At 37.3% G+C, this 24,435-nt stretch overlaps 1 protein-coding gene across 15 annotated transcripts in view; it reads left to right on the top strand.

Annotated features, from left to right (window-relative positions):
• The window catches only part of TNS3 (tensin 3), a 209,409-nt gene that overhangs the window by 81,114 nt on the left and 103,860 nt on the right, over positions 1-24,435 (top strand). For 5 of the 15 annotated variants that reach the window (XM_064667006.1, XM_064667000.1, XM_064666998.1 and 2 more), the window contains 2 exons: positions 7,861-7,899; positions 16,375-16,413. The exons of 1 other annotated variant lie outside the window; for it this stretch is intronic. In XM_064667006.1, the coding sequence (XP_064523076.1) occupies positions 7,861-7,899; positions 16,375-16,413 (78 nt within the window). Of the gene's footprint in view, positions 1-3,919; positions 4,254-4,965; positions 5,041-6,896; positions 7,018-7,860; positions 7,900-16,374; positions 16,414-20,449; positions 21,221-24,435 lie in introns of those variants that run through there. 9 more of the 15 variants (XM_064666999.1, XM_064667064.1, XM_064667011.1 and 6 more) reach the window with 8 other exon arrangements.

Raw genomic sequence — 24,435 nt, 5'->3', positions numbered from 1 at the left:
CATCTGGGAGAACCAGTTTTGATGATTAAAAGAATATGTATTTAAATGTGTCATTCTGTACCCTATTCTTGCATTATGTCTTTTCTGAATAGCTGGAAAATTGAAGATATATTGGGAATATAAATATTTAAGACTTTGTTTTAATGTATTTTGAGAGGAGAGAAATTTGTTAAATGAGAGCTATTGTGATATAAGAAAGTCAGAAATAATGCCATAAAATTCAGACACTTCCTTTGTTTTCATGTCAACCTCCAACAAAGTGCTCTCAATCTTAAAAATGGGAAAACGGGGGCCTTGTAGAGGGGACCCCTTCTTTACAACATGAGAGTACATTTTAGTGGGAAAGTGAAAGATTCCTGCTTGGTTCACAACCCTTTGGGCTACTTTAGTGTCCTTTGACTTGTTGAGCAGTGTACTCCCAACAGTTTTTCCAAAGGTTTTCTATAAACTTCATGCTGGAGAGGTCACTGCCTCTTTGACTTGACTCTTGCAATCCTTCTGTCACAGACTGAAACCAGGCCTGTGCTAAATTGCTCTATGTATCTTAGTATTGCCTGATGCAATTCCTTTTTGTGATTTAATACATGAAAGCATTGAAGGCCTTAGGGAGATGCAGAGTGTTGTAGGAGCAGCTAAAGAAGAAGAAGAAAATACTAAAGCAGTAATATTGTGGTCCTGAGCTAGCTAGAGCTAAGATTAGTGTGTGTGTGAAAAGAATCGCAAGGTCAAGCTGGAAAGCTACTTGAAGCATGGTTGTTCTCTGTGGCTGGGAGAGTCACGTGGACGTATGTGGTATGTGAGAGATAAGAAACACCTGGCCTGGCTGGGGAGTTTGGACCCAGAGTCAGCTGAGAGCCTGTGTATAGTTATGGAGCAATAAAGTTACAAGAGGGTTCTGCCTGGACAAAAGTCTGTCCCACTTGAATTCATTTGCCACAAATGGTGCTGTAAATGGTGCCTCATGTGCCACAGTGTCATCCTGCAGATGGATGGGTTTCAACTGTAGGGAAATAAAGCAAAAAACTGAAACCACCCCCAAACTCTTTACTTTACAAACAAGCTTGACACATGACTTCTGCTTTCATATCTTTCTGTGATTTGAGTGGAAAAGAATGACATTGCAGCCTTCTGGTGTTCTTCTTTACCACATGCCCTTCTTCCCTGTAATATGTATCAAGAGAAATACACCTCTGCCCCCCATTTTAACCTATGTTTATAATTTACATATTGCTTTAATGTCGTTAATATCTTATCTTTAATTCTTTCCTATCATGGGCGGCATCTATCTGTCCCAGATCTTAGGGGTACACTGGATGCCGTGAAACCTGTGGGCTGAACAGTGGCCTCTGCAGTTTGTCATGACAAAGCTCCTATTTCCTTCTCCTAAAACTTCTGATACTGTTGACTCTGTGGTGCTGCTTATGACCATAGGACCATAATGCCTGTAGTTCTTATCACTATTGCTCAGACGTTGGAAGCCTACTGAAAGCCTGAGAAATCAGACCATTATATATGTTATAGGTCCAAAATTCTGAGGTACCAGGTCTAGTGCACAGTTTGTTTCCATTCAAGAAAATCCAATCCATGCTGTACCTTGTTGCTTTGGGAGTGGAAAATATTGGTAGAACTGTATCCCCTTTGCTTCCTGGGGCCCTCCCTGTCTGGTAGGGTTGCAAATTTTGTTTGACTTTGCAAATGAAGAATGTTTTCTCATGGGGATTATACCAAAAGAAGTAGTCCTAGTGTCATGAAAGGGTAATATAGTTCCCTGAGGAATGTATACTTCATTAAGCTTGGAGAGGTCAGATCTCATACAAAGAAAGCTGAAGTCAAGTCTCTCAAAGATGTGTACAATTGTCAAAATCAGGATTATTTTTTTTTAGCTGAAGAAACTGCAAAGCAAGACATTTTGAGCAAAGATATTATGCTTTTACACTCATTTGCATCAAATAATTTCAACCTACTTTATAAACCTCTTTAATCTGTTACACAGATTAGCTCAGGAGGGACAGTAGCTAGCATTTACAGTTCAAATTGGCAAACTAAACCACAGTGCAGAGGGCTAGCGCAAAGTCCAGTAAAATCTAGTTTTAGGATCCTGGCTCCTGCTGGCTGGTTTAACCCCTGTTAGCTACACCCAGCTTCTGACCAAGTTTATTTTCTTTTGCTTCTGAACTCTTTTGGAGCAAATCTAGTGAACTGATAAAGGAAGAGGCTTCATCTCTTGTTTACAGTTATCAAGAGAAACTTACCCATTTTTGCTTCTAGGAACCTTCTATTTCATTGGAGTTTGGGGTTGTTTGTTTGTGGGTTTTTTTGTGTGTTTTTTTCTTTTTTTTTTTTTTTAACCCTTTTCCCAAATAGCCAGTGCAACAAGTGTCTTTGCCCTATATGTGTTCTTTAAAGAGTTGAACAACTTCAGTGATGTAGGTCAGGACTGTGACATAGCAAGATCAAAATATCACAGCATGGAAGAAAGCCAGACTTTTAGATGGCTTTCTATATGTGAACAATACATTTCTGTATCTTGGGATAACTGCATTCCTAGTTACTTGTGAAAGATTCCTTTTCCTTCAATGAATTAGTTTGAAACAGCTTTGTCGTTTTGTAGACAAAGGGAAATGTGAATTTTTATGTATATAAATACGTTAAATTTTGAAAACCCTCCTGAAGGCACGTAACTTTTAATTTCAGGTGCTAATTTCAGACATTATTTCATAAGGCATAATCCCAAGTCTATAGCTGCATTGAAGCTCAGCTGATTTTACTGTATCTTATCTTTTTTCTTTTGGGCAAACAATTGTATCTTGTTTATTAAAATATTCTACTGACTGCAAAGTGCTTGTTCTGTTTCTGCTGAAGACTTTCTGCTTAAAGTCTTCCTTTAAGGCTGCTGTTTTCAATGTGTCCAAAAAATGCTTAATTTGAAGAGGAAAACTTGGTGGGTTTTAGGCATGCTTTAGAGCTATTCTGTCTGGCATGAAATGCTGAGGCTACTTGATATCTCCAGGACAAATGTCTGAGTTAGATGCTAATATCACACAATGGGAGATGTTGTATTTAAAAGAACAAACAAACAAACAAAGCTATTGTAGTTTTTTATCTCAAGTTAATATCCTCTCTGTGTCCCTTTTTATCCTAGAATTTGAATTTACATTTTTCATTTTGTCATGCTGCAGTTTGTATCTTTGAGAGCACAGAGGTACTTGAAGATATACTACACTCAATATCCTTTAGTTTGTTTTCTAAGTTAGTAAGGGAATTTATGGCTTGGGTGTTTTGGGACAAGAGGGACAGTAACTGACAGACATGCCAGAAGAAGAAAACTAAAGAGAAAAATTTCTTACATTTTCAAGACTTAACTCCAAAGTTGTAGATTGAAAGAAATAGCTAAGTGTGTGTGTTTAAAAAAAGTGTGTGTAAATATATATATATGTATATAAAGATTCATATTAAATATGTCCATGAGCTTACCATTTGGGCTCCTCACAATCATCTGTGCAACATTCAGGTCTCCTAACATAACTAACTTTACGTTATTTGCAGGATGTCAGCGGCTTCAATTTGCTGCTCTTTTCACCCTTTCTCATCAATTTTGTAACATGGTTAGTAGTGAATTAGAGTGATCAGGTTTTTTAGTAGGTCCCTTTATATATTTGGTGAAGATTCCTTCATCTGCACATCCTTTGTGTTACATATAACCTGTGGCATGCATGCCAGCATTTCTTACTTGATAAAATTGTAGCTCGGAAGACAGTGATGCATTATAGCCAAGTGGTTAAATTGCTTTTGCAACAGCAAAAGCTTTTGCAATAGTGTTTGAGATTTGAACTTTGAAATGTGCTTTTGGTAATAACTGGCTCATTCTTTGAAGATGGTTCTGCCTCTGAAAAATCATCTACTTTTTGCAAAAAGAAAATTAAAAGGAAGGAAGATAAAAATGAAATATGCATTTAGGAGTGAAAAATGCACCGAAATGTCATTACTGGATATCCCAGCAAATGACCTGTTGCAATGGGGGGCACTGTTGTGTCTCTGTTACAGCAAGTGGGGACAGATTTTATTTCCTTAGTGCCAGATATCCTGCCATTTGTTGACTTTTTCATTTGAGTTAACATTTATCTCATGTTAGTCAGTTATTCATTAACTGATGTGACTGGTGTTACACTCATATGAAGAAAAATTACCCGCAGATTCATTGGAGTCAGAATTCTTCATCAAAGAAATTTGTTAAATCTTTTTCCATCTGTATGGTATGTTTTTAAACTAAGGCTTGATTCAGGAAGTATCAGAACAGGAAAATGTTTTTATATTAGCTGTGTATGCAAGAACAGGTACTTTGTCTTTCAAATATGTGCTTGATTATTTGTGAATAGATTGATAATGTGCCTATAAGTGTGTATGTGCCAGGCACTGAAAAGGTAACTGTTTTTGAAAATAAGCAAGGGATTCCTGTATTCTGACACTGCTTGTTAAGATGTGAATGTACAGAAGTGCAGAAGCTAAATGCACCTTGATTGTGTGTAACTATGAAATATTACGCTAATGTGTATCTAGTACATTTCTTTACAAGAATAAAGAAACACTTGAAAGCTGACAAACCAGGTTATTGTAAATGTCTCTAAGATTAGCTGTAGCTTCAGTTGGGGGACCAGAGAAGTCTTTCTGAAGTTTGTTTTATGCAGTTGGCACACAATGTGTAACTTTTTAAACCCATGAATGAGACACTTATACTCCATTTTCTGTCCCTGCATTGTTATTGAAGTCTTGCAGTCTTGCTTTTCAGCTCCATACTTTTTCTCTAAATGCTAATTTTGTAGCATGTCTCAGGCCTTTGGAAACGAGGAAAAAAGTTGGAGCTACTCACATATCTTCAGTGTAGGTTGTTTGGACGTTATAATAGCCTCTCTGTTATCTTTTAACAAGTTAAAAACTTTTGCTTTTAACCTGTGTCTGGATTAACAGTGGCAGAATCTGCTGCAACTGCGCATGAGAACTGAAGTTAGATACAATGGATCTTGACTGTTTTGCTTCATATGGGAAGAAATATGCTATTCGTATACATGGAGTCAGAGGAAAAAAAATCAGTGCATCTTAGGTGGTTCAATGTGTCTTGCATTGAGTCTTGTAGCTCAAAACCAGTAGCAGAGTATTAAAGTCTTCTATTGAATGATGCATTTTGAGTGCTTTGCAGTTTAGTGACAGTTCAGCATAGTGATAAGTGGTAGTGTGCAATTGCAAAGGGATTGTTTTATATACAAGAAAGGGTACTTTGTGACTCTCCTAGTCCTAGAACAATACCATCTAACATGGGAAAGTGCAGACGACACAGAACCAGAGGAATATGGAATTTTTCTGTAAAGTCAGGTTGCTATATATAGCTGTTTTAGACACAAAGAAGCTCAGGGAAGAAAATGATCAAGTGTTATCGATAACGTTAGCTCTCATCTTCTGTATCTGAGATGAGTACAGTTGGTTAGAGCATGATAAATAATGCCAAGGTTTTTTAGGTTGGATCCCCATATGGGCCATTCACTTAAGAGTTAAACTTGATGATCCTTGTGAGTCCCTTTCAACTCAATATTCTGTGATCTTCTTACAGCCCAGAGTTGCCTGGCTAAGATGCCATGAAGCTGCAGAGATTCTTACTTCTTTTCTGAAGTTCTCATCCACTGGATGTCCCCAACGTTCTTGTGTCAGAATAAAGGGGATTTTACTTAGGCAGTAAGTCAGCTGTAATTATCAAGCAAATAGGAGCAGAGTTGTGTTTTAGTCAACCAAAGGATAAAAGATATGCTTGATTCCTCACAGGTTTTGATCAATGGAGGGAAGGGAGAGAGCAGAGATTATATTTATGTGTGTCAGTAATGACGGTTTTATTCTGCAGTGCTTCCAGTTATTAATTTCATGAGTACGTAATGTCAGTTCATCTGTGCTTTTCCACTGCAGTATCCAGCCAGCCTGCAAACTTCTTTGGGGTTTTTGTTAATTCTCTCTTCTTAGTATAGGCAATGAAAGTAATTGAAATTTCATGTGTTTATCTACTTTAACCTTAGGTGTTGCTAATGAGAACACTAGCAAAACCTGTTTATAAGCAGTTGGGTGATCATGTGGTCAGGACAGTGTTTTCTCTGTAGATAGAGATGTTTGCTGCTTGTGATAGTGGTACAGGGTGCATGTGGCTTTGATTCTTTAGCTGTCAATTGCCCTGCCTGGTGGTTTGTCACTTTGGCTTGAAAGGAGAATTGGCAGTTGTAATTGAAGGTGGCATATGAAGTTTTGCATGCTGTGTCAGGCAAGAGGTCACAGAGGCAGATGATGTCTTTGCTTTCAGCAATAGGAATGCTATCATGACAGCTTAATTAAAATCTTCCATGTGTTTAGTATGGGTGTTTGGTGATAGACTAGTAAATCATGAGTGGCAGTTACAAAATGAGCTGCAGAGATGCAGACCTTGGACTTGCAAGCCCACTGAGGAGTCAGAGGCTACTGCAGATAAACTTCCAGGGGTTCAATCTGTCTTATTTTCTTTAGGGGTAGTGTGGCGATCATAAGCAGGCTAGGAGTTGAACAATCAATGTGCCACTTTTTTTTCCTTTTTGTGAGTATTTGCGATTTAAGAAGCATTGAGAATCAGAGATAGATCTTTTTCATGACTACTTGTGGAGGGAAATGCTATCCCTTCTATGGTACTGGTTAAAAGCTGGTACTCAGTGTTAAAGCTGGAATGGGTTGTCCTAGTGTAGTCAGGTCTCTTTCTTTTTGTCTGTGCTGCGTACAGGACTGATGTTTCTTTTTGTTCTTGCATCTTGCTCTGTTGTATGGGCTGCATCTTCTTTTTATTATTCTAAGGATTATAAATTACATGAGGCATGAGGGCCCTTCTGCTCAGTAAGCCACTCTGTATACTGTGACTTGAGATCTGGCGGGACAGCTCACCAACAGTTCCTGAAAGAAAACTCCTTTGTTGTCCAGGTGTTACAACAGAGTTTCTGGCTCCACTCTGCTGGTTAAGAGGTGAGTCTGTCCTGTAGAGCCATTAATTTGAAAGTGAACATATTAAATGAAACAGTTTTCACTGGGGTTAACCTCAAGGTGCTTGTTAAAGTGAGCATGCACGGTGACTATTACTGAAGCTCACTTGAGTGGTGTAAATGGGTGAACCTACAGTTTTCTGACTGTATGTGTGAAATTTGAGGGTGCCTGTTGTATGGGATTGTAGAAATAATCTAACACTTGATTTTCTCTAGTCATCATGTAATCCATGTTAGTCATGCTTTTCCTGGATTTCTTTGAGTTTTGCTTTCTGAATATTCAAACAAGGTGGTTTGTTTTTTTTTTTAGTGTGGTGTTTTGTTGTTGTTGTTGGTTTTTGTTTGTTTGTTTGTGGGTTTTTGTTTGTGGTGTTGTTGTTGTTTTCTTTGGGACCGATGTATACACAATATCTTCTTCATAGGAAGTGTTTTAATTTGGAGCCAAACCTCTGAAATTGTGTGAGTGCACAGAATATCTATTCTGCTTGCTCTGCTCAGCCCATGCCCCGTAAAAGTTCCAGAACAAGGGTAAGGTATTGGGGATTGCTGAAGTTCCAGATTTCTCAAAAAGCTGAAAAGTTATTTATTAACTAAAACTGAGATGATGATGGAAGAATGCTGAAAAGGATAGAGGAAGGGAGAAAGCCCTCCATGTTTCCCTGTAAGTAAGTAATGTAGCTGAGAGCAGCAGTGGACGCTCGGGTTCTGCACCAAGTCTGGCTGGTGACCCTTTGACTCTGCCTGGAGGGAGCTCAATCAATGCAATTGGGACATATTCAAAGGAAGTATCTGTTTTTCCTTATTTTATTATCATTTTTTATTCTAGGTAGTGACACCCTGCTTTTTTCCAGGCAACTACGAGCTGGTAAGTATTTTTGGCACTACTGATATCCATCAAGTTTTATTAGGTTATAGGTTAGGTTATTGTTGCAGTCTGATACATTCTCTTGTTATTTCAGTACTGTGCCATCACCTTTCCTCTCTGAAGGCTTGGCAAATTAAGGGTCTATTCCTGAAGCTTGTTACTGTGTCTTGTCCCATGCAAGAAAGCATAAAACTGGATGTTTTATGCTTTTATTTGTGTGTTTTAAATAAAAAAAAAAAGACAGTGATTATTTGTTTCAACATACTGATGCCTCATATCAGTTTGAAAGTACAAGTATTGTACGATTGGGTTGCGGCCTGTTATTTTTTGTTGAAGGTGGAAGACAGGAAGTTAATCCACACTTAGGATAGGAAAATTATAAGCCTTTTCTGGCTTGCATGACTGAATTTGGTTATTCCAGCTCCAAGAGTAACATGAGTGATGCCTGGAGGATGGGGTGTAACAGTTACTTGTTGAACCAGCATTGGCACCCACTAGTGTCATTACTAGGACTAATCAGCCAACAGCTGATGCCCAAGTGTCAGCCAAGAACTCTGTGTATTGTAATGCAACCATTGGCAATTAGGAATCCTGCATCTCACTTCTGCCTTGCTAAGTGAATTGGCTAAGTCGCTTTGTGTATTTTAGTGTCTTGATTTCCCTGTTGGAAGGATACAGGTAGCGATACTTACTTATTACGAACCACAGAAGTCAAAAGGTGCTTTTTAAAATTATTATCCTATAAAGGAAAGCCTGGAAACCTAAATCAGTAATTTCTGGTATTATGAGGAATGTGAATGTCAACTTATTGGAGGTCTCTCCTAAATTTGACCCAGTAATTTTATGAATTAACCCACATCAGGGTCTGAGAATCTTGTCTGGCATCACTGCTAAAATTATAAATAGAAAAAAACCCCTTTCTTATGTATACAACTCACAGTATTAGGTGCATACTGGCAACTGCACTTGCTATTTCTTTTGTGTTGTGCACACAACCCGAGTATTGATTCTGGCAGAGAACATTTGTCATTGTGATTCAGGAACAATTTTAAACCTGTGGGGTATGTTACCAGTCATTAATAATTCTGATTGAATTTGGTTTATGTGAACTGTTTATATAGGGCAGTGCTAATCTGGGCACAAGTGTGACCTGCTGACAGGTGAAGAGCTTAGATGGCTAAAGCGGCCTAACCGGTTCTAGTTTACTAGCAGGGATGTAGACAGAGGTATAGTCAGTCCCCAAATAAAACATTTACTAGTTTTAGGCAGAAGAAGGAGTAGAATTCTATTTAAATTTCTTGCAGGGAAATCTGTAGGTGAAATATTTTACTACATAGTGTGCAATGTGTTCTTATTATTGAGAGTGAGATTGAACAGTGTGTTTTTCTTTTGATGTGAAATGTGGTGACATTTTTAGATTAAGAGTCTTTGTTGTGCACAAGTAAATTTTATCTGTTTAGTGAAGAGTTCTGTTGGTCTGAAGGAGCATGATCTGTGATGGCATTAACTGTAAGCTGTTTCTTTTACAACTTTCGAGTGTAAAATCTTGGGAAGATCAAGAATAAGTACTTGAGATTTTTAGATAATAGAGAGGGCAACATCTATTCAAATTAACCAAAACTTTGTGGCATTACAATTTGCTGCAGAACCATGGATTTATCACCATTTATTCCAGCAAGGAATTCCAACCTCTTAGTTTTCACATGAATAAACAATTTCGTATGCCTGCTTTAAATCAGTGTGGCATATATTTAGCCAGTGTAAAGGCTTCCTGTATTGCTCTCCTTAAGGTGGCTTATAGCAATAACTGTAGTTAAACTCTCCATGACATGTTTGTTGGAAGACCGTTGAAGCCTGATGAAATTCACAGATGTTCTTTTTCTTCAGAATATGGGGTTTATTGATTATTATCGGCTTGGATGCCAGTTTCCAAAGAGGCCCTTTCTTCCCATTTCTCATGAGGCATTTATCTTGAAGCTTTGTAGTGACATCAAGAGCCTCATATATCAACTCAATGCAGCTGTTAGGAGTTCAGGTGCTAGAATATAAACAGCTGCTGATGACCGATTCCGCTGCACTTATATTTCATGAAGAGGCAATGGGCTATTTGTAAAAATGGTCTTTCATTGCAGAGATGTATAGCTTGACCCAAAGATTTTGAAAAAAAAAAAAGGAAAGAAAAGTGCCACGGTCACTGCCTTTTTTTTTTTTTTTTAACTGGAGAGTGAATTAGCCTACATAATACTTCTACAATATGATAAAATCAAAGATGGTAAGTTTGTTTAAAAAGCCTTTATTGGAATTATTTGATCTTATTTTGCAAGATTACTAGTTACTCGGTAGATTGTAATTTTTTAAATTAAAAAAAATTGCTAACAACTACACACTTTTTTTCCTAAATAAGTCTTTTTCTCTAGTGCTACCAAAATGAGAAGGTTTAGGCCCTAACCTTAAAGCTCCAAATAGTTTTTGTTTAATCTATTACTTAAAGATAAAAATTAAAGGAAAGCTAGTGGAAGGATATTATTTTTTAGGTAATTTTTAGATTCTGGGAAATATTCTAGGATAGTTTAAGATGCTTCAAGATCAGTGTTTGTCTTCTTTGCTGAATTTTTTTTCCGTCCTTCAAAATGGTATGTCTTTGAAAAGAATAAAGGAAACTAAATCTTAATTCTTCAGAGGCCCATCACCTATCCTGACAAATGTCTCGCAGTAATGAAATGTGGTGTGAAGGCCCAAACCTCTTATGTACGTGGATTCTTATTCTAAAATGACTTCCTTGATGAATGGTCCTTATCACTGGATGACTTATCAATTCTAAGACATGGTTAAATAGTGATCTTGAACAGAGAAATTTCTGATTTAATCTTTATAACTTTTCTTCCTTTCCCACCTCTTTTTTTTTTTTCCTCTTCCCCCCGCTCCCCCAAATGATTACCAGGAAATTCTGCATACTTCTAGATTACCATTTAAACATCACTTTTCATAACCAGCTGTTCTGATGTGGAAAGAGTAAGTGGACACTTACTTGCAACATATATTTTATTATAACAGTCAGTTCAAACTGAAGTTTGTTCAGCTATTTTGCTAAGTCTTCAGTGGAAGTTTGATCATTTTGACAAAATTGGGGAAGGATGTCTAATTATGCCTCCCTCCTCTCCCCCTTAATTGTTCAAGCCTCTTTTCTGTCTCTGAGGAGAAAAATTAAAGACTTGAACATTTATACCCCTCGTAACTAACTAAACATTTGATTTTGAATAGAGAGTCAAACTGTGCTCTAGCCTCTTTCAAAATAAGAGGAGAACAGAATAAAAGTAATTGTGGGAGAAACAGATTTGGGTTTTTTTGTGTGTGTATGTGTCCTTTTTTAAAAGGAGCAGGAGAGAATACTTTGAAAAAAATGCTGAAGAATTAAGTGGTAAAGTCATAAAGGCCTCATTCTACTCGCATACCTCATTTTTTACTTGAAATCTATGGCAATTAACATATACCTACATATATTCAACCTAGTGCCAGCATTTTCTCAAAAAAACCCTAAAAGCTGAAAATACATGTTGATAGAAAATAAAACCAACCCCCCAACTATATATGGGGAAAGTGAGCAAGACAACAGAAAACCTTAAGAAAACTCAGTACTCTTAACAGTGTTTGAAAGAATGTTTGTTCCCTATGGCAAAAAAAACCCTCCCTCTTTTTCATGTTGTCTGTTGAATGCAATTCTCCCCAGATGCTTTGTATGAAAAAGATCAGTGAATATGACAGCTTGAATTTTTATGTTTACTGCATTCATTTTTAAACACATCTTTTCAGAAGAACAATGTGAGACAATCTGATGGCACTCTGCCCATCTGTTTTTAATGTGAACCTGCAAGAAATTTTTTGAGAAATATGAGACTAAATAACTGTGTGCTATTGGGAAGGCCTGTGCGTGTAGATGAAGGGTTGCATTCTCCAATTTCATTTTAAGTGGGGCCTTGGTATTAGAAGACATAAGATGTTAACTTGGGTCCATCAGTATGACCTCTGAATACCCTGGAGCATGATGACTGTGAGTAAATAGTTAGAAATTGACATATGCAATGATTTTGCTCTGCTGGCTGTAATTTTGGTGTCCAGCTTAAATCAGTGAAAGCTTTTCTGGAAAATGTGTCAGGTGGGTTTGATTTGTAATAAAAGTGTGACTAATGGCTAATTAGTTTCTAGATTTTCCTGTCTTTCTTCTTTCAAACAATAGCACGGAAATCTTACAAAAAACTAGGAAAATGCCCAGGTCTATTTTTTAGAGGGACTTGACTTTTTTCCTATTTGCTACATTCAGGCGTTTGCTCACAGGACCTGTGAAGTGCATACAAAACAAGCATTATATGCACAGAGCAAGTATGAGTTGGTGAAGGATACACTAAGTCTCCAGACATCCCCAGTTGCTGTGACCTTTCCGGGCTCCTTTCATGACTCTCACCAGAGCAGTTCTGCCAGGGAGTGCTGCAGGTTGTAGCTTGCTCTGTCTTGCTATTCAGTTTTGCTTTATTAAATTTTGACCTGTGTTTTTTTCTTCCTTTCTTTTCTTTTTTTCAGCTTCAAAAAAAGAAATAAATCTACTTTTCTTGATTTCTTAGTGTCATAGATAGGCAGAAGCACAGACTTACGAGACACCTTCTTGATAAAACCTGTGAGCTGATGCCCGATTCGAATATGAATATTTTTCAAACTTTTTTTCGATTTGCCTCTGTGTAATGCACTTCATTGGAGTTTGTTTTTTGGTTTTACTTTTCAAGTACTTACCAGAGTAAGACCATGGACCTCAGAGATCTGCAGAGCAGAGGTTCAAAAATGCTATTTTAAGTGCAATCAGTGCCTTGTTCATAAATGTCTCTGATTTAGCCGTAAGAGGGAACAGAGAATAAAACTGCCTGAGTATGGAAACGCCACTCCCCTAAATGAATGAAATGTAGTGATCCTGAATTGAGCAGTGCAATGTATACTAAATTCAAAAGCTATAGTTTACTAGAAGGGAGGGTTCATGTTGTTTCTAGGAATATTAGAGAATTACAAGATTCAATAGGTCTTCAAATATGAAGTTTTGTTATAATGCAGTGTGTTCAGTCCCAGGTGTTCATCCAAAATGAAATGAACAGCAGGCTTTCTTTGAACAAAAACAAACTACAGAAGTAGGGGATCAGCAAGAGGGAGAGGTTTGGCAATTTTCAGAGCCAGGTTTGCGTGCTTGTTTATTTTCTCCAAACCTTTCCACTGAGTGAGGGAGGTACTTTTGCAAGGCAGAAGTGTCTGCTTTTCTGAAGTGTGATGCTATTTACTATAGCAGATAAATGCAGAAGTATAATGTTCTTACAAAGTAAAGCATACTTCTTGCTGCCTTACTAGCTTTCTTTTTCTAAAGCAAAATTATCAATGTTTCAGACTCTTCAGTATCATTAGTTTTCAATTGGCATTGAAACTTTTTATATATGTTTGATTTCTCTAAACAGCAAATGGACTTGCGTAGATTCTGCTGGACAGCTCACGCTGGAAAAGGGAAATACACACTCCAGAGTGTGGGTTTTTTTCCTGCTTATCTGCATAATTTTCTATTCCTTCATAGCTTATCCTAAGAATGACAGATCTTATATCCCTTATGAATATACTTTTAGTTAGTCTTTGAAAAAGCTTTCTCAACAGTGGAATGTGTAAAAGGAAAGGACAGCACTAATCCCACCACTATAAAATGAATGTCAGCCAAATATTAAAATGATAAATGACTGTAGCATTAGTTATTAGTGTCATGGAAGACTGCCACCTGTCTTTCAAAAGGAAAAGAAAAATCTTTTAATGTTAATTTAAAAATCAGCTTTTCTTATAGTCAACATTCATTTTAATAAACACAATGAATCATGTATCCATGTAGACCCCTCTCTTCAGATAGAACTGTGATTCCTTAGATTAAATTCTTATGTTTGGTGTGACTGTTATATAATGGTGGATTCTGTTTGCTCATTGCTTAACTAAACTTCAATCTCTAGCATCCAATTCAAGTTTAGTTCACTGTCATGTCAGAAATCATGCTGGTTTAATTTGCTTTAGGTTTTTCACATTGGCTCAAAAATTTAGTACTTGTATATAAGTAACAAAGTGTGTGTGGCAGAAGTGTTATGTATGAACTTGCTTTTGATTTTGGAGTCAAAGCTCAAGCCTGTTTCTTGGAGAAATGTCACAGCACCTTGTAGATGTGGGTGGAAAGGGGGAGCTAATTCGGTTTTGGTTGTCTTTAAAGTGGAATGCAAATGAGAAGCTTTCAGGGCAAGATAACCCTACTGACTAGCAAAACACTTAACAAAGGTGAAGAAACTGTTCTCAATGAGGCAAGGGGGTTAGAGCATCTCCTGTGACAGTCTTTTAAGGGCTGATGTATGTTCCTTTTTTGTAATTAGTAAAAGAAATATAACTTTATTTTGAAGTAGCAGTGTCATTTTATCTTTTGCTTTAATGGCTTTTCTTTCAGAAAGGCTGTTTTTAGGGAACCATTGGCAGGAATCTGTGATGGTTTTCTTCTATGATGATGGAAGATGGGATAATTTGTTTTGGAATGATTTTTCCTCGTTCCGTAGAAAAGAAGCTTTTATTTTCTAACCATGTCAATCAAATTTCCTCTGAACTGTCTTTACTGGAGAGTGAGGACAAGAATATTTTGTTGTGTTTGATTTTGAAATGCTATGATTGGTGATGTGCGCAAGTAGAACCATAGAATCACAGAATGGTTTGAGTTGGAAGAGACATTAAAGATCTTCTAGTTCCAACCCCTGCCAAGGCAGGGACACCTTCCACTAGACCAGGTTGCTCAGAGCCCCATCCAGCCTGGCCTTGAACACTTCAAGGTATGGGGCATCGACAGCTTTTCTGGGCAACTTGTCCAGTTCCTCACTCCCCTCACAGTAAAGAATTTCTTCCTAATATCCAAGCTAAATCTACCTTCTTTCAGCTTAAAATCATTCGCCCTTGTCCTATCACTGCATACTCTTGTCAAAAGTCCCTCTCCAGACTTCCTGTAGGCCACCTTCAGGTACTGGAAGGCTGCTATGAGATCTCCCTGGAACCTTCTCTTCTTCAGACTGAACCCTAACTCTCTCAGCCTGTTTTCATAGGAGAGGTGCCCCAGCCCCCTGATCATCTTCATAGCCATCCTCTGGAGTTGTTCCAGCAGGTCTACGTCTTTCTTGTGTTGGGGCCCCTAGAGCTTCATGCAGTACTGAGGAAGGGTCTCACCAGATCAGAGGGACAGAATCACCTGCCTTGACCTGCTGGCCACACTTCTTTGGATGCATCTCACAATATGGTTGACTTTCTCGGGTGCAAGCGCACATTGTTGAGATATGTCAAGCTTCTTGTACATCAACACCCCCAAGTCTTTCTCCCCAGGACTGCTCTTGATCCATTTTCTGCCCAGCCTATAGTTGTGCTTGGGATTGCCCCAACCCAGGTGCATGAACTTGGATTTGGCTTTGTTGAACTTTGAGTTTTGCAATGTCCCACCTCTCAAGCCTGTCAAAGTCCCTCTGGATGGCATCCCTTCCTTCCACTGTGTCCATCACACCACACAGCTTGTCATCAACAAACTTGCTGAGGCTGCACTTAATCCCACTGAAGTCAAGTGCAGTCTTACCTAACCTACAGCACTTAGTTCTAGTGTTACTTCATTTTCTCATTTTGAGTGTTTTTCAAGATGAAATACTTCTGTTATTCTTCCATTCTAAATCCAAATTATAAAATCTTTACTCAAGATATCTTCTCTTGTGAAATGCTGAATCTTGGCTTTGTTGAAGTCTTAGGCAAACATTTTTACTTTTTTTTTTACGTAGTTTTGCCACTGTACTTCCCCATTATATTGCCTTAATTTTATGCTGATTGTAGTCATCAATAAAAAAGAATGTACTTTTGGAATGCTGTGCTTCTGGTGATTCATGTTACATTTTTGTAGTAATAGCTTGGCTCATTTCTTTTAAAAGTTTGTTTTAAATCTCTGTTGATATAATTTAGCATGTTTTAAAGCCAGCCTTGAACAGATTTTTTTTGCACAGCACTTACAGAAAATTCTTGGCAGTTCATGTCATTATACCTATGCAAGTGTCTGTTTTCATGAAAAAGTATAAAATGAGAGATTGGAAAAAGAGGCAGAAGGGCACATGTGGTTAACAGTGAACATCTCCATGTATATTGTAACTTGGAATAGGCACTCCCAGTACCTGAGCACTGTCTTACAAGACCTGAATATGCAGAATGATAATGCAAAATCAATTAGTTTTTCCACATCTGTTTGAAAGATAATTTGTTTGTTAGTACTGTAAGATGAATATTGAATGATGAATAAGATGATAAGATGAATTTGTTGTCGTTGTGTGTATAAGTTAGGAGGGGATTTCTTAGAATGTAGTTAAACTATCTGGAAAACTAAAGTCAGTTTTGTTAACTTTTCTGCTTTTGCAGGCTAACTCTGAGGTGGTTAAAAATCATGTAACCAGAAGCGTAAGTAATTTTATTTATTCCTTTTTCTTTTACTTGACCTGATTTATTTTCCTGTTTGTGTCTGCTTATTTTTACTACAACTTCACAAAGCATCCGTTGCTAACCATTTTCAAAGTACACATTTTGATTTCTATACTGTGTGAAATTAGCTTCTAATTAGCATAAGTGGTTTTTTTTCCACCCTTCAGTTTATCCAGGAACAATTAAATGACCTCTGCATTTCTTATTTTTAAATTAAGCAGGGAAGAAAGTAAAGATAAATATTAAAGTATTCATAGACTGAATTGTATTCAGAAGAGTACAGAAAGTCAAGAGATTTTTTTTTTTTCCCCATAAGAATGATACTAGTTTTTGTCTTGTGGTCAATATGCAATTGATCTTTTAGCTTTTATTTGTTCCATTTATATGCCATGTTTTTTACAAAACAAATAAATGCTCCTTCCCAACCCTTTATTACTATGGCTGTAGTACTACTGGTACAAGCAGTATTAAATACATTTATTGAAGTGCAATAGAACCCAGCAATCTAACTGATGTAGAAATATCTGCAAATGGGACGTGTAGCTGATTTTGATACTGATAGCCCTTAAAAGTATACTTTTAGCACAATTTCTGTGAAGTAAGTAAGACAAAGAAGACAACTTTTTGAAGTCCTTTAGAGTTATCTTTTAACAGAGATGTCAAGTTTTGTAGATTTCTAAATAAATAATGGGAGATGCCTATAGTTAACTATCTGTTAGTAGGCAACTGTGATGCAGGTATTTGATTCACTACTGTAAAAATGAGGTTAAAATTTAAATAGGGGCAGAGGAAAGGACTTGCAAGATGTACATGGTCTTCACTGATTCATTGTTCAATTCCAGCGCAGTTCTCTATTGCAACAAATGAGCATGTCTTGTGTGCATTGCATTTTTTTTGTAATGCTGCTGGTGCCACTCTGTGCAGGGTGATCCTTGGCTACCCATGTAGACAGGAGACATTCAGAGGTTACATTTGTATTAGCAGTATAGTTTGTTTACTTGGCCTGGCAATAAATGTTTTTCTACAACCAAGGGTATTTCTGTGGTTGGATCCATGCTATCAACCACACTGTTCTAGTAAAATTAGAGTTATTTCTAGTTGCTAGAATATATTTGATAATGAAATCAGCTAAAAAAGACTAGTGACGTGATTGTTTCACCTTTCAGTTCGCTGTTTGCTTTCTTATCTAGACAAATTAACTAAAACTAAAAAATCAGAGAAGAGCTAAGTTCTTAGTTATCTGTATGTGAATAATTGGTTTTGACAGCTGCTTCTAGTGCAACAAACATGAAGCAAAATAATGAGATACATTGTGAGGAAAATAATTGCAGATCATTTTCTGTTGCTAGTTGGAAGTTTTTAGCATAATTGTTCACATTTGAATACTTTAGAGGGTTTTCTGTTTGTACTGATTGCTTATTGCACAAGCCAAGATAATATCTTTTTTGGTTTTTTTTCTGTACATATAATACCTTGTGCACAGCCATTTTGAAGGCAGCCTTAAATGTTTTTCAGCTGTGCCTTTTGTCTTATTGCATTTTGCAATGATTATTATTTGACCATTAGCAAGTTTCTTGAAATTGTTGGTAGTTACTTTCTATGGACAAGTATACTCCAGGAGCAAAGGATGACTTGGTTCTGACACTACCTAGAATTCAAAATTTTGTTAGCTTAATTCCAGTGTTTGGGATAGCAAGCACATTCTTACTTGGGAAATAAGAAGTGCATTTTCTTACATTTAGAGGGCTTCCTCATGCCCTTATGGACTGGAATATTATTTTATTTTTAATATTAACATATTTAAAACAAATAATTAAGCTTCTTGTTTCAACTAATGGCTGGCAGAAGTGTTTCTGTCACTTTCTATCCAAGGATTGTGTGCACATAATTTTCTGTTAGTTAACAGGGTGCAAAATTTGTAATGAAAGTTTACTTCAGTTTTCATCTCTTACATCCTAAATAGGTCAGAGAGAAATGCAGGAGATTTACTCTGAAGTCTTCCCCTCTGCCACTACATTTTTTTCTTTCCACTGTGCACTATTTACAGAGTTAGGAAGCAGAGCACACACATACCAGGAGCTTTGTATTAGGTGCTACTGGGTCATGCCATACATTACTTCTACAGAACCTCACCATGTGGTATGTGTGAATTAATGCAGAAACTTTTACGCTCTGCTGTATCTGTTGTGCTTAAATACATTACCTGCGGATAGTATTCCTTCAGGAAGCTCTTTCAAAGCTCTAGTGTACTTGTGAAACTATACTACAACCAGAATTAGAGCACATGTATTATTTTAGTCAATTGAAGTACACTCCCTGCCTAACACTTAAATATGAATATAGGAAGTTTCTCCATGGATTTGTAGTGGAATACAGTCATTTCAGTGTTGACATGACTCTAACTCACCTGGGTTAGAGTGAGTTAGTGCTCCTGTTCTGTATGTGCAAGAGACAATAGCACTGGTTAGGGGTAGGTGCTAGCCTCACAAAGCTTTGTGTAAACTCTTTGTCTTGAGACCTTGTAGAGCTAAGGCTTCAAAAATACAGTTTTCCAAATGTGAGTATGTATACCTGTGAAATTTTACATTAATTAAAACACTAATTATGCCTCATTCTCACTTGAATAATAACTTCATATGTATTCAGTATTTTCTCTGAAAGAGTCCTTAGTAGCAAAAATGTGCTACATACCTTCTCTCTGTTATGAGTTAAATATTTTAAGAAAAGAGCAAAGGATGAATAGACAACCCAGCTGTACCAGGAGATTTCAGGCTGTGAGCAGGGCTACTTTCGTCAATAAAAGTGAGTTGGAAGATGATCTTTCTGCCCTGATTGGTTCCTTGTTTCCCTGGCAGATTGCTAGATAGAACTCCATATCCAAGTGCCCCACAAACTTGATAAAAATGAGCTGGATTGCAAAGCCCTCCAGTGAACTTGTTTAGAGGAACCTGGCCTGTTTTGGCTGAAGTGTCATAGGAAGGAATCATAGGAGCACCTTTGCCATCAGGGTGGGTTTTGGCAGAGAGAAAGCAAGCTGGGATTTATAACTTCTGCGAGGGGCACATCTGTTTGGAGTCTTGCTGTTATACTACACAGGGGAACAGATCGTGATTTTTATGGGACACAGCATACAGAACTAAAATCTGCTCTCAAACAAGTAGTCGTCTGCAGTAGAAATGATAAATCTCTTCTGCAGAGAGAACTTCAAAAATATTTTTAATTAACTTGTAATATTTACTAAGCAATGCATAAACAATAGCATAGAGACATTTGTATTTGCAAGGCATGAATCTTTTCTGCAATAGGAGTCATTCTAAAGCCAGAGACCAAATTCAGGTTCTGGTATGCAAATTCTGGTTCTCATCCAAAACATCACATTCACTGTGTCAGTAGGAATTATCATGGTGGAGTAGTCCAACTCTCAGTGTAGTTCACTGTTCTGTCTTTTTCTGCAGTATCCTGGAGTGTATAGAACTGTTACACTGTGCCTTAGAATAGGTTGCAGAATTTCTTCTGATCCCTGTCCATGGCTTGGGGAATGAAAATACATTACAAATTTGGTTCAAATGTATTCAGGTCTTCTGCTGATCAGTCTCTCTATTCTTATTCTTATTTATGGTGTTTGAATGGTGAGCAATCCTGTGGAAAAGAGTTTCAGAAGCTAATTAAAAGCTGTGTAAAATGCATGTAATTTTATGGCAGATTAGCTAATCAAATTTTCTGATGCTTATAGCAACATGAAAAATAGGCACAAATAAAATACTTACATCCCAAATAGATCCATGTCATTCTTTCAAAATATGTCCTGATACCTTTAAGCCACAGATTAATTAGCGATTTACATTTTAGATAGTTGTAGTTTCTACTCATTGGTCCTTATACCTGTTAATACTCTTACTCAAGAAGGACCCCAGGAGAGAAACAGATGAGCTGCATGAATGCATATCAGATCCTGGAGCCCTGAGTTTTCAGCAGTGCTGTTTCTTGGAGGAACACATGTACAGTTCATGTACAGCTGTCTCAACTGTTTGAAACAACCCAGTCCTTGAAATCAGTATTTCTTATATTCTGCTGAGATAGCTTTTAAGCAGATATTATTATAGTTCAATGCCAGGAACAGGGCCTTGGGGAAGGTAACTGAATGATTTTTCATTTGGCTTCCTTAGCCTGTTGTCTTTGATTCTGGTCTCAAAAGGGGCAAGTCATTATCCCACCTGGTATTTTTAAGTTCATGCATGGCCCACGTGTCTAGTTTTACTTTGGTATTGGAAACTAGTAGTTTAGCTACTAGTTTTTTTTTTAATTTATTTTTCTAGAACTGTTATATAAAACATAGTAACTCAGTGTACTGCCAAAATGCAAATGAGTTTATCTGGGGCAAAACTGATCTCCCTTTACCCTTTGTCCTTTCTGGTCTCTGGCACTCTATGACAGAGGACTTTAGCCTGTGAAATGTGTAAGCCTACTGATTGTAATGCAGATTTCCTTATTCAGTTCTTGGAAAAGTTGTGGATGATCATCTTGCTGATATTTTTTTTACAGATATGATTTTTTTTTTAGGCGTTATTTTTTACTTGATTGTCTCCATTTTTTTCCTTGAGAGTCAGCCTTTCATCACAGAAGATATAGCAGGAAGGTTATTTCTTATTCCTTCTGTTTCTGGACTTTTATGGAGAAGCTGTCTCAATGCCACCTCTGTGCCACACAGTGTGAGATAGCCTGTACTATACCTTTTGCCATGTTTTTGCTCTGAAGCTGTGGAGTGACTCAAAGTAGGATTGTAAAGGTATGAGATGCTGCATGCTGCATTGGACAAACACAGGCTTGCTATTTGAGGCAGGCCAGGTAATTCATAAACAAGTTCACCATCTTTGGTGTCAGGAGAAGGTGAATTAACAGGGCTGATCTCAAAAGTCTGTTTTGTTCAAGCTGTACTTTAGTTTAATTGGGCTCTTTGGCCCACTTTCTATGCTTCCATTGACAGCAGGCTGTCTAGTGAATGTTGTGACCTGGTGAAAATGATGTAGAATTAAGTATGGGACTGTTTCTTAGGTTGTTTATTATGCACAGGCTGTAGTGGACTCTGGGATGCTTTTGTCTGAGGACTGAATTTTTGAGAAAGTTGGGATAACTGGGCTCTGTGATAAGCCTAGGACTGACAGGAGTCAATGGTGGTGAAAGAAATAAGGATGACGTCAAAGGAAAGAGTTGCATGGCTTGAATTTTTACTGGAAAAGGGCAATGATGTAGTGCATTGGATGCAAGGAATTTGCTTGGTAATCCAATTCTGTGACTGGTGAGAAGATGGTGTCTTTTATAAGCAATTGCTTCCCCCTGCTGTCTTCCATACAACTGCAGCTTAATTTTACCAAAAGGCTCCTCGCACTTCTTTACATAAGAATAACTTCTATATGTTATTGTTTGGGATTGATCCGTTTGTTTGGAATACGAAAATTCCTTAAAACTGAATGAATAGGTGAATAGAAGGTGTTTTCCTTTTTGAAAACTCTGTTCCTCATATGACTGGTTATACCGTGTGCATTGCCAGGCAGTCCCAGGGAAGCAGGGGAACAAGAATCATGGGGAAAAGCTCACAGAAGATTAATCTCAGGTCTGTCCTACTGGCAACATATCAAGCGCTAGTTTCACTGAATCTGGCCTGGTTACAACTCTAAATTTTTAGCCAGATGTGTTTAAACACCCATTTTGAGCCACTGGTTTTGATTCCCCCTCCTCTACTGTTGTTGCTTGTCAGGAAATGAAAATCATACCTAGTTTTGTGAGATTTTCCAGGTAATTGTCCATCCTGCGAGATAGCAGATAGCATTTGCTCTCTGGGAAGATTAACCAAATGTTTTGCTATTATCTCTCCAGTGAGGTTTTGCTATTATCTCTTCAGCAAGGCAGAAAACAATGTTTTTGGGTGGGTTTTTTGTTTGTTTGGTTTTTTGTTTGTTTTGTTTTGTTTTTATTTTACTTGGATGGAGATGATTTGCCTTTATGGATAGTCTGCCTCATGCCACTGAATCCTCTGCTTGGTTAAACTTGTATTCTGATGGTAGGTGTGTATGACTTGGTCCAGAATGAAAAAGAAGCCCTTCTTATCAGTGAAATGACCCTGAAACTGCACAGAAACGTTAGGAAGAAGCCCAGAAAGGCAGTCACAGAAGTTTGAAATAGGTTTAATAGTCAATCAAAACCAGAATTCAGTCAGAAGCATGGTAAGATATGGCTTACATTTTCAGCTTGCCTGTTGTGAGAAATGCTGGAACACTTATTTGTATTAAGAGCATGTTGTAGGGGTGTGTGTATATATGTTATATGCTTCACCAAATCTTTGAAAAGCTTTTTCAATAAACATTTTGCCTCTGTAGTAACTCATATCTTTGTTGGATTTTGCTAAATATTGCAGCTGTGATGGGAAAAGTTAGTGGTGGCGTCATTGAGAGTTAGTAAAAAATAAAAATGAAGAAAAAAAAGAATGCATTGCTAGCTACAAGATAATTAATCCATGGAAAAGAAGAGGAAGGGAATACAATCTAGAGGGCACACAGAAAAATGGTTGTGTGTCCTTGACTGCTTGTCCATTTGCCAGTAAGTCATTGGCTGTAGCCAACATATAACATACAAGGTGATCGTAACCTTATTCAAGTTTAAGTAAAATTTGTTTAGTAAGTTTTGTGCACCATAGATAGGCAATGGAGAGTTTGATGGTGTGAATCAAAGTATCTTTTAAAAATGGTATAGTTCTGTTGATTTTGGGAGCTGTACAAAATCTGTATAAAAGTGTACCCATAATGACAGACAGAAGAGTATTGCAGCTATTTGAGGCCATATAATGCAACATGATACAGAGATGAGATATCGAAAGAAGAATTCTTTTAAATTACCAGTGTTGTTTGAATTTTCCTTTGAGTATCCATAACACAGTCTAAAACACTAAGCTGATTGCTTACACATATAAAAATATAAATCTATGAGTTAAAATTTTAAGTTGTACCAGTTATTTAATTGTGGAAGTTGTCAGGACTATCCATTTTTGTACACAGAACAGGAAAGAGTATATAGAACTGTGTATTTCAGTAGGTGACATGGCATGCTTACATGATATGGTTTGAAGCTGGCTTCTTGCCAAGTCTCCAAACCCTACCGCAAGAGTTCCCCCCCCCCCCCCTCCCCGGCAAACCTCAGGGAGAAGAGGGACGAAAAAAACCTAGGAAAACCCAAAACGAGAGAGAGACAGCTAAAGTGATATATATAAATATATTTACACTTATATTACAATTATATACAATTAAAAATATATACATATATAGTATATATATATAGTCATATAATTTTTCATAAATGGTGGAAGTACTTTTTAAGCAATGGATACATCTGTGTAACCAACAGAGGCCAAGGAAGTGGAGGGAGAGTCATGATGCTAATTGCTTTTTAGTTACAAAACCAAAACAAAATATGCCGAAACCTTGAATTTATATCTTGTATTTCAAGTATAGTTATTTACTCGTTTTGGCACCCATGGTGTATTACCTACAACCTTTAAAATTCTAAGAAAGGATTGTGTAAAAAGAGGCTGGAAATACCATGAAGTTCCCTCATTTTCTGTTGTCTAAGTAAAGACAGGAAGTAGTGAAACTGGGACTTATGTGAGGTGCACCTTATGACACCAACTGTGATTTAAAATTTGCCAGAACAGTTCTCTTTCAGAAATTCTGAAAGAAAACATGTCATTTTCATGATTGTATGTCTTAGCTATTCCCAGATTTTGATATACAGCATCACTTTATGTAAGGTTCTAAGGCCTCTTCCATTCAAACACAGTTTATTTGGTTTGGGAATACTTGCCATGTGTGTGCCAAAATAAATAGGGTTTATCAGCCTTCCAGCTCTTACCCTTAATCTAAATAAGCTTTTGTGTGCATGTTTCTGTATATTCACGGGAGGGAGAGGAGTGAATACTCTTTCACCTATGGAGTTATTGATGCATGATATTAA

Source organism: Pseudopipra pipra, chromosome 1, assembly GCF_036250125.1.
Source record: "Pseudopipra pipra isolate bDixPip1 chromosome 1, bDixPip1.hap1, whole genome shotgun sequence".
Classification (NCBI taxonomy): Eukaryota; Metazoa; Chordata; class Aves; order Passeriformes; family Pipridae; genus Pseudopipra; species Pseudopipra pipra.
This window is presented reverse-complemented; position numbering and strand designations above follow the sequence as displayed.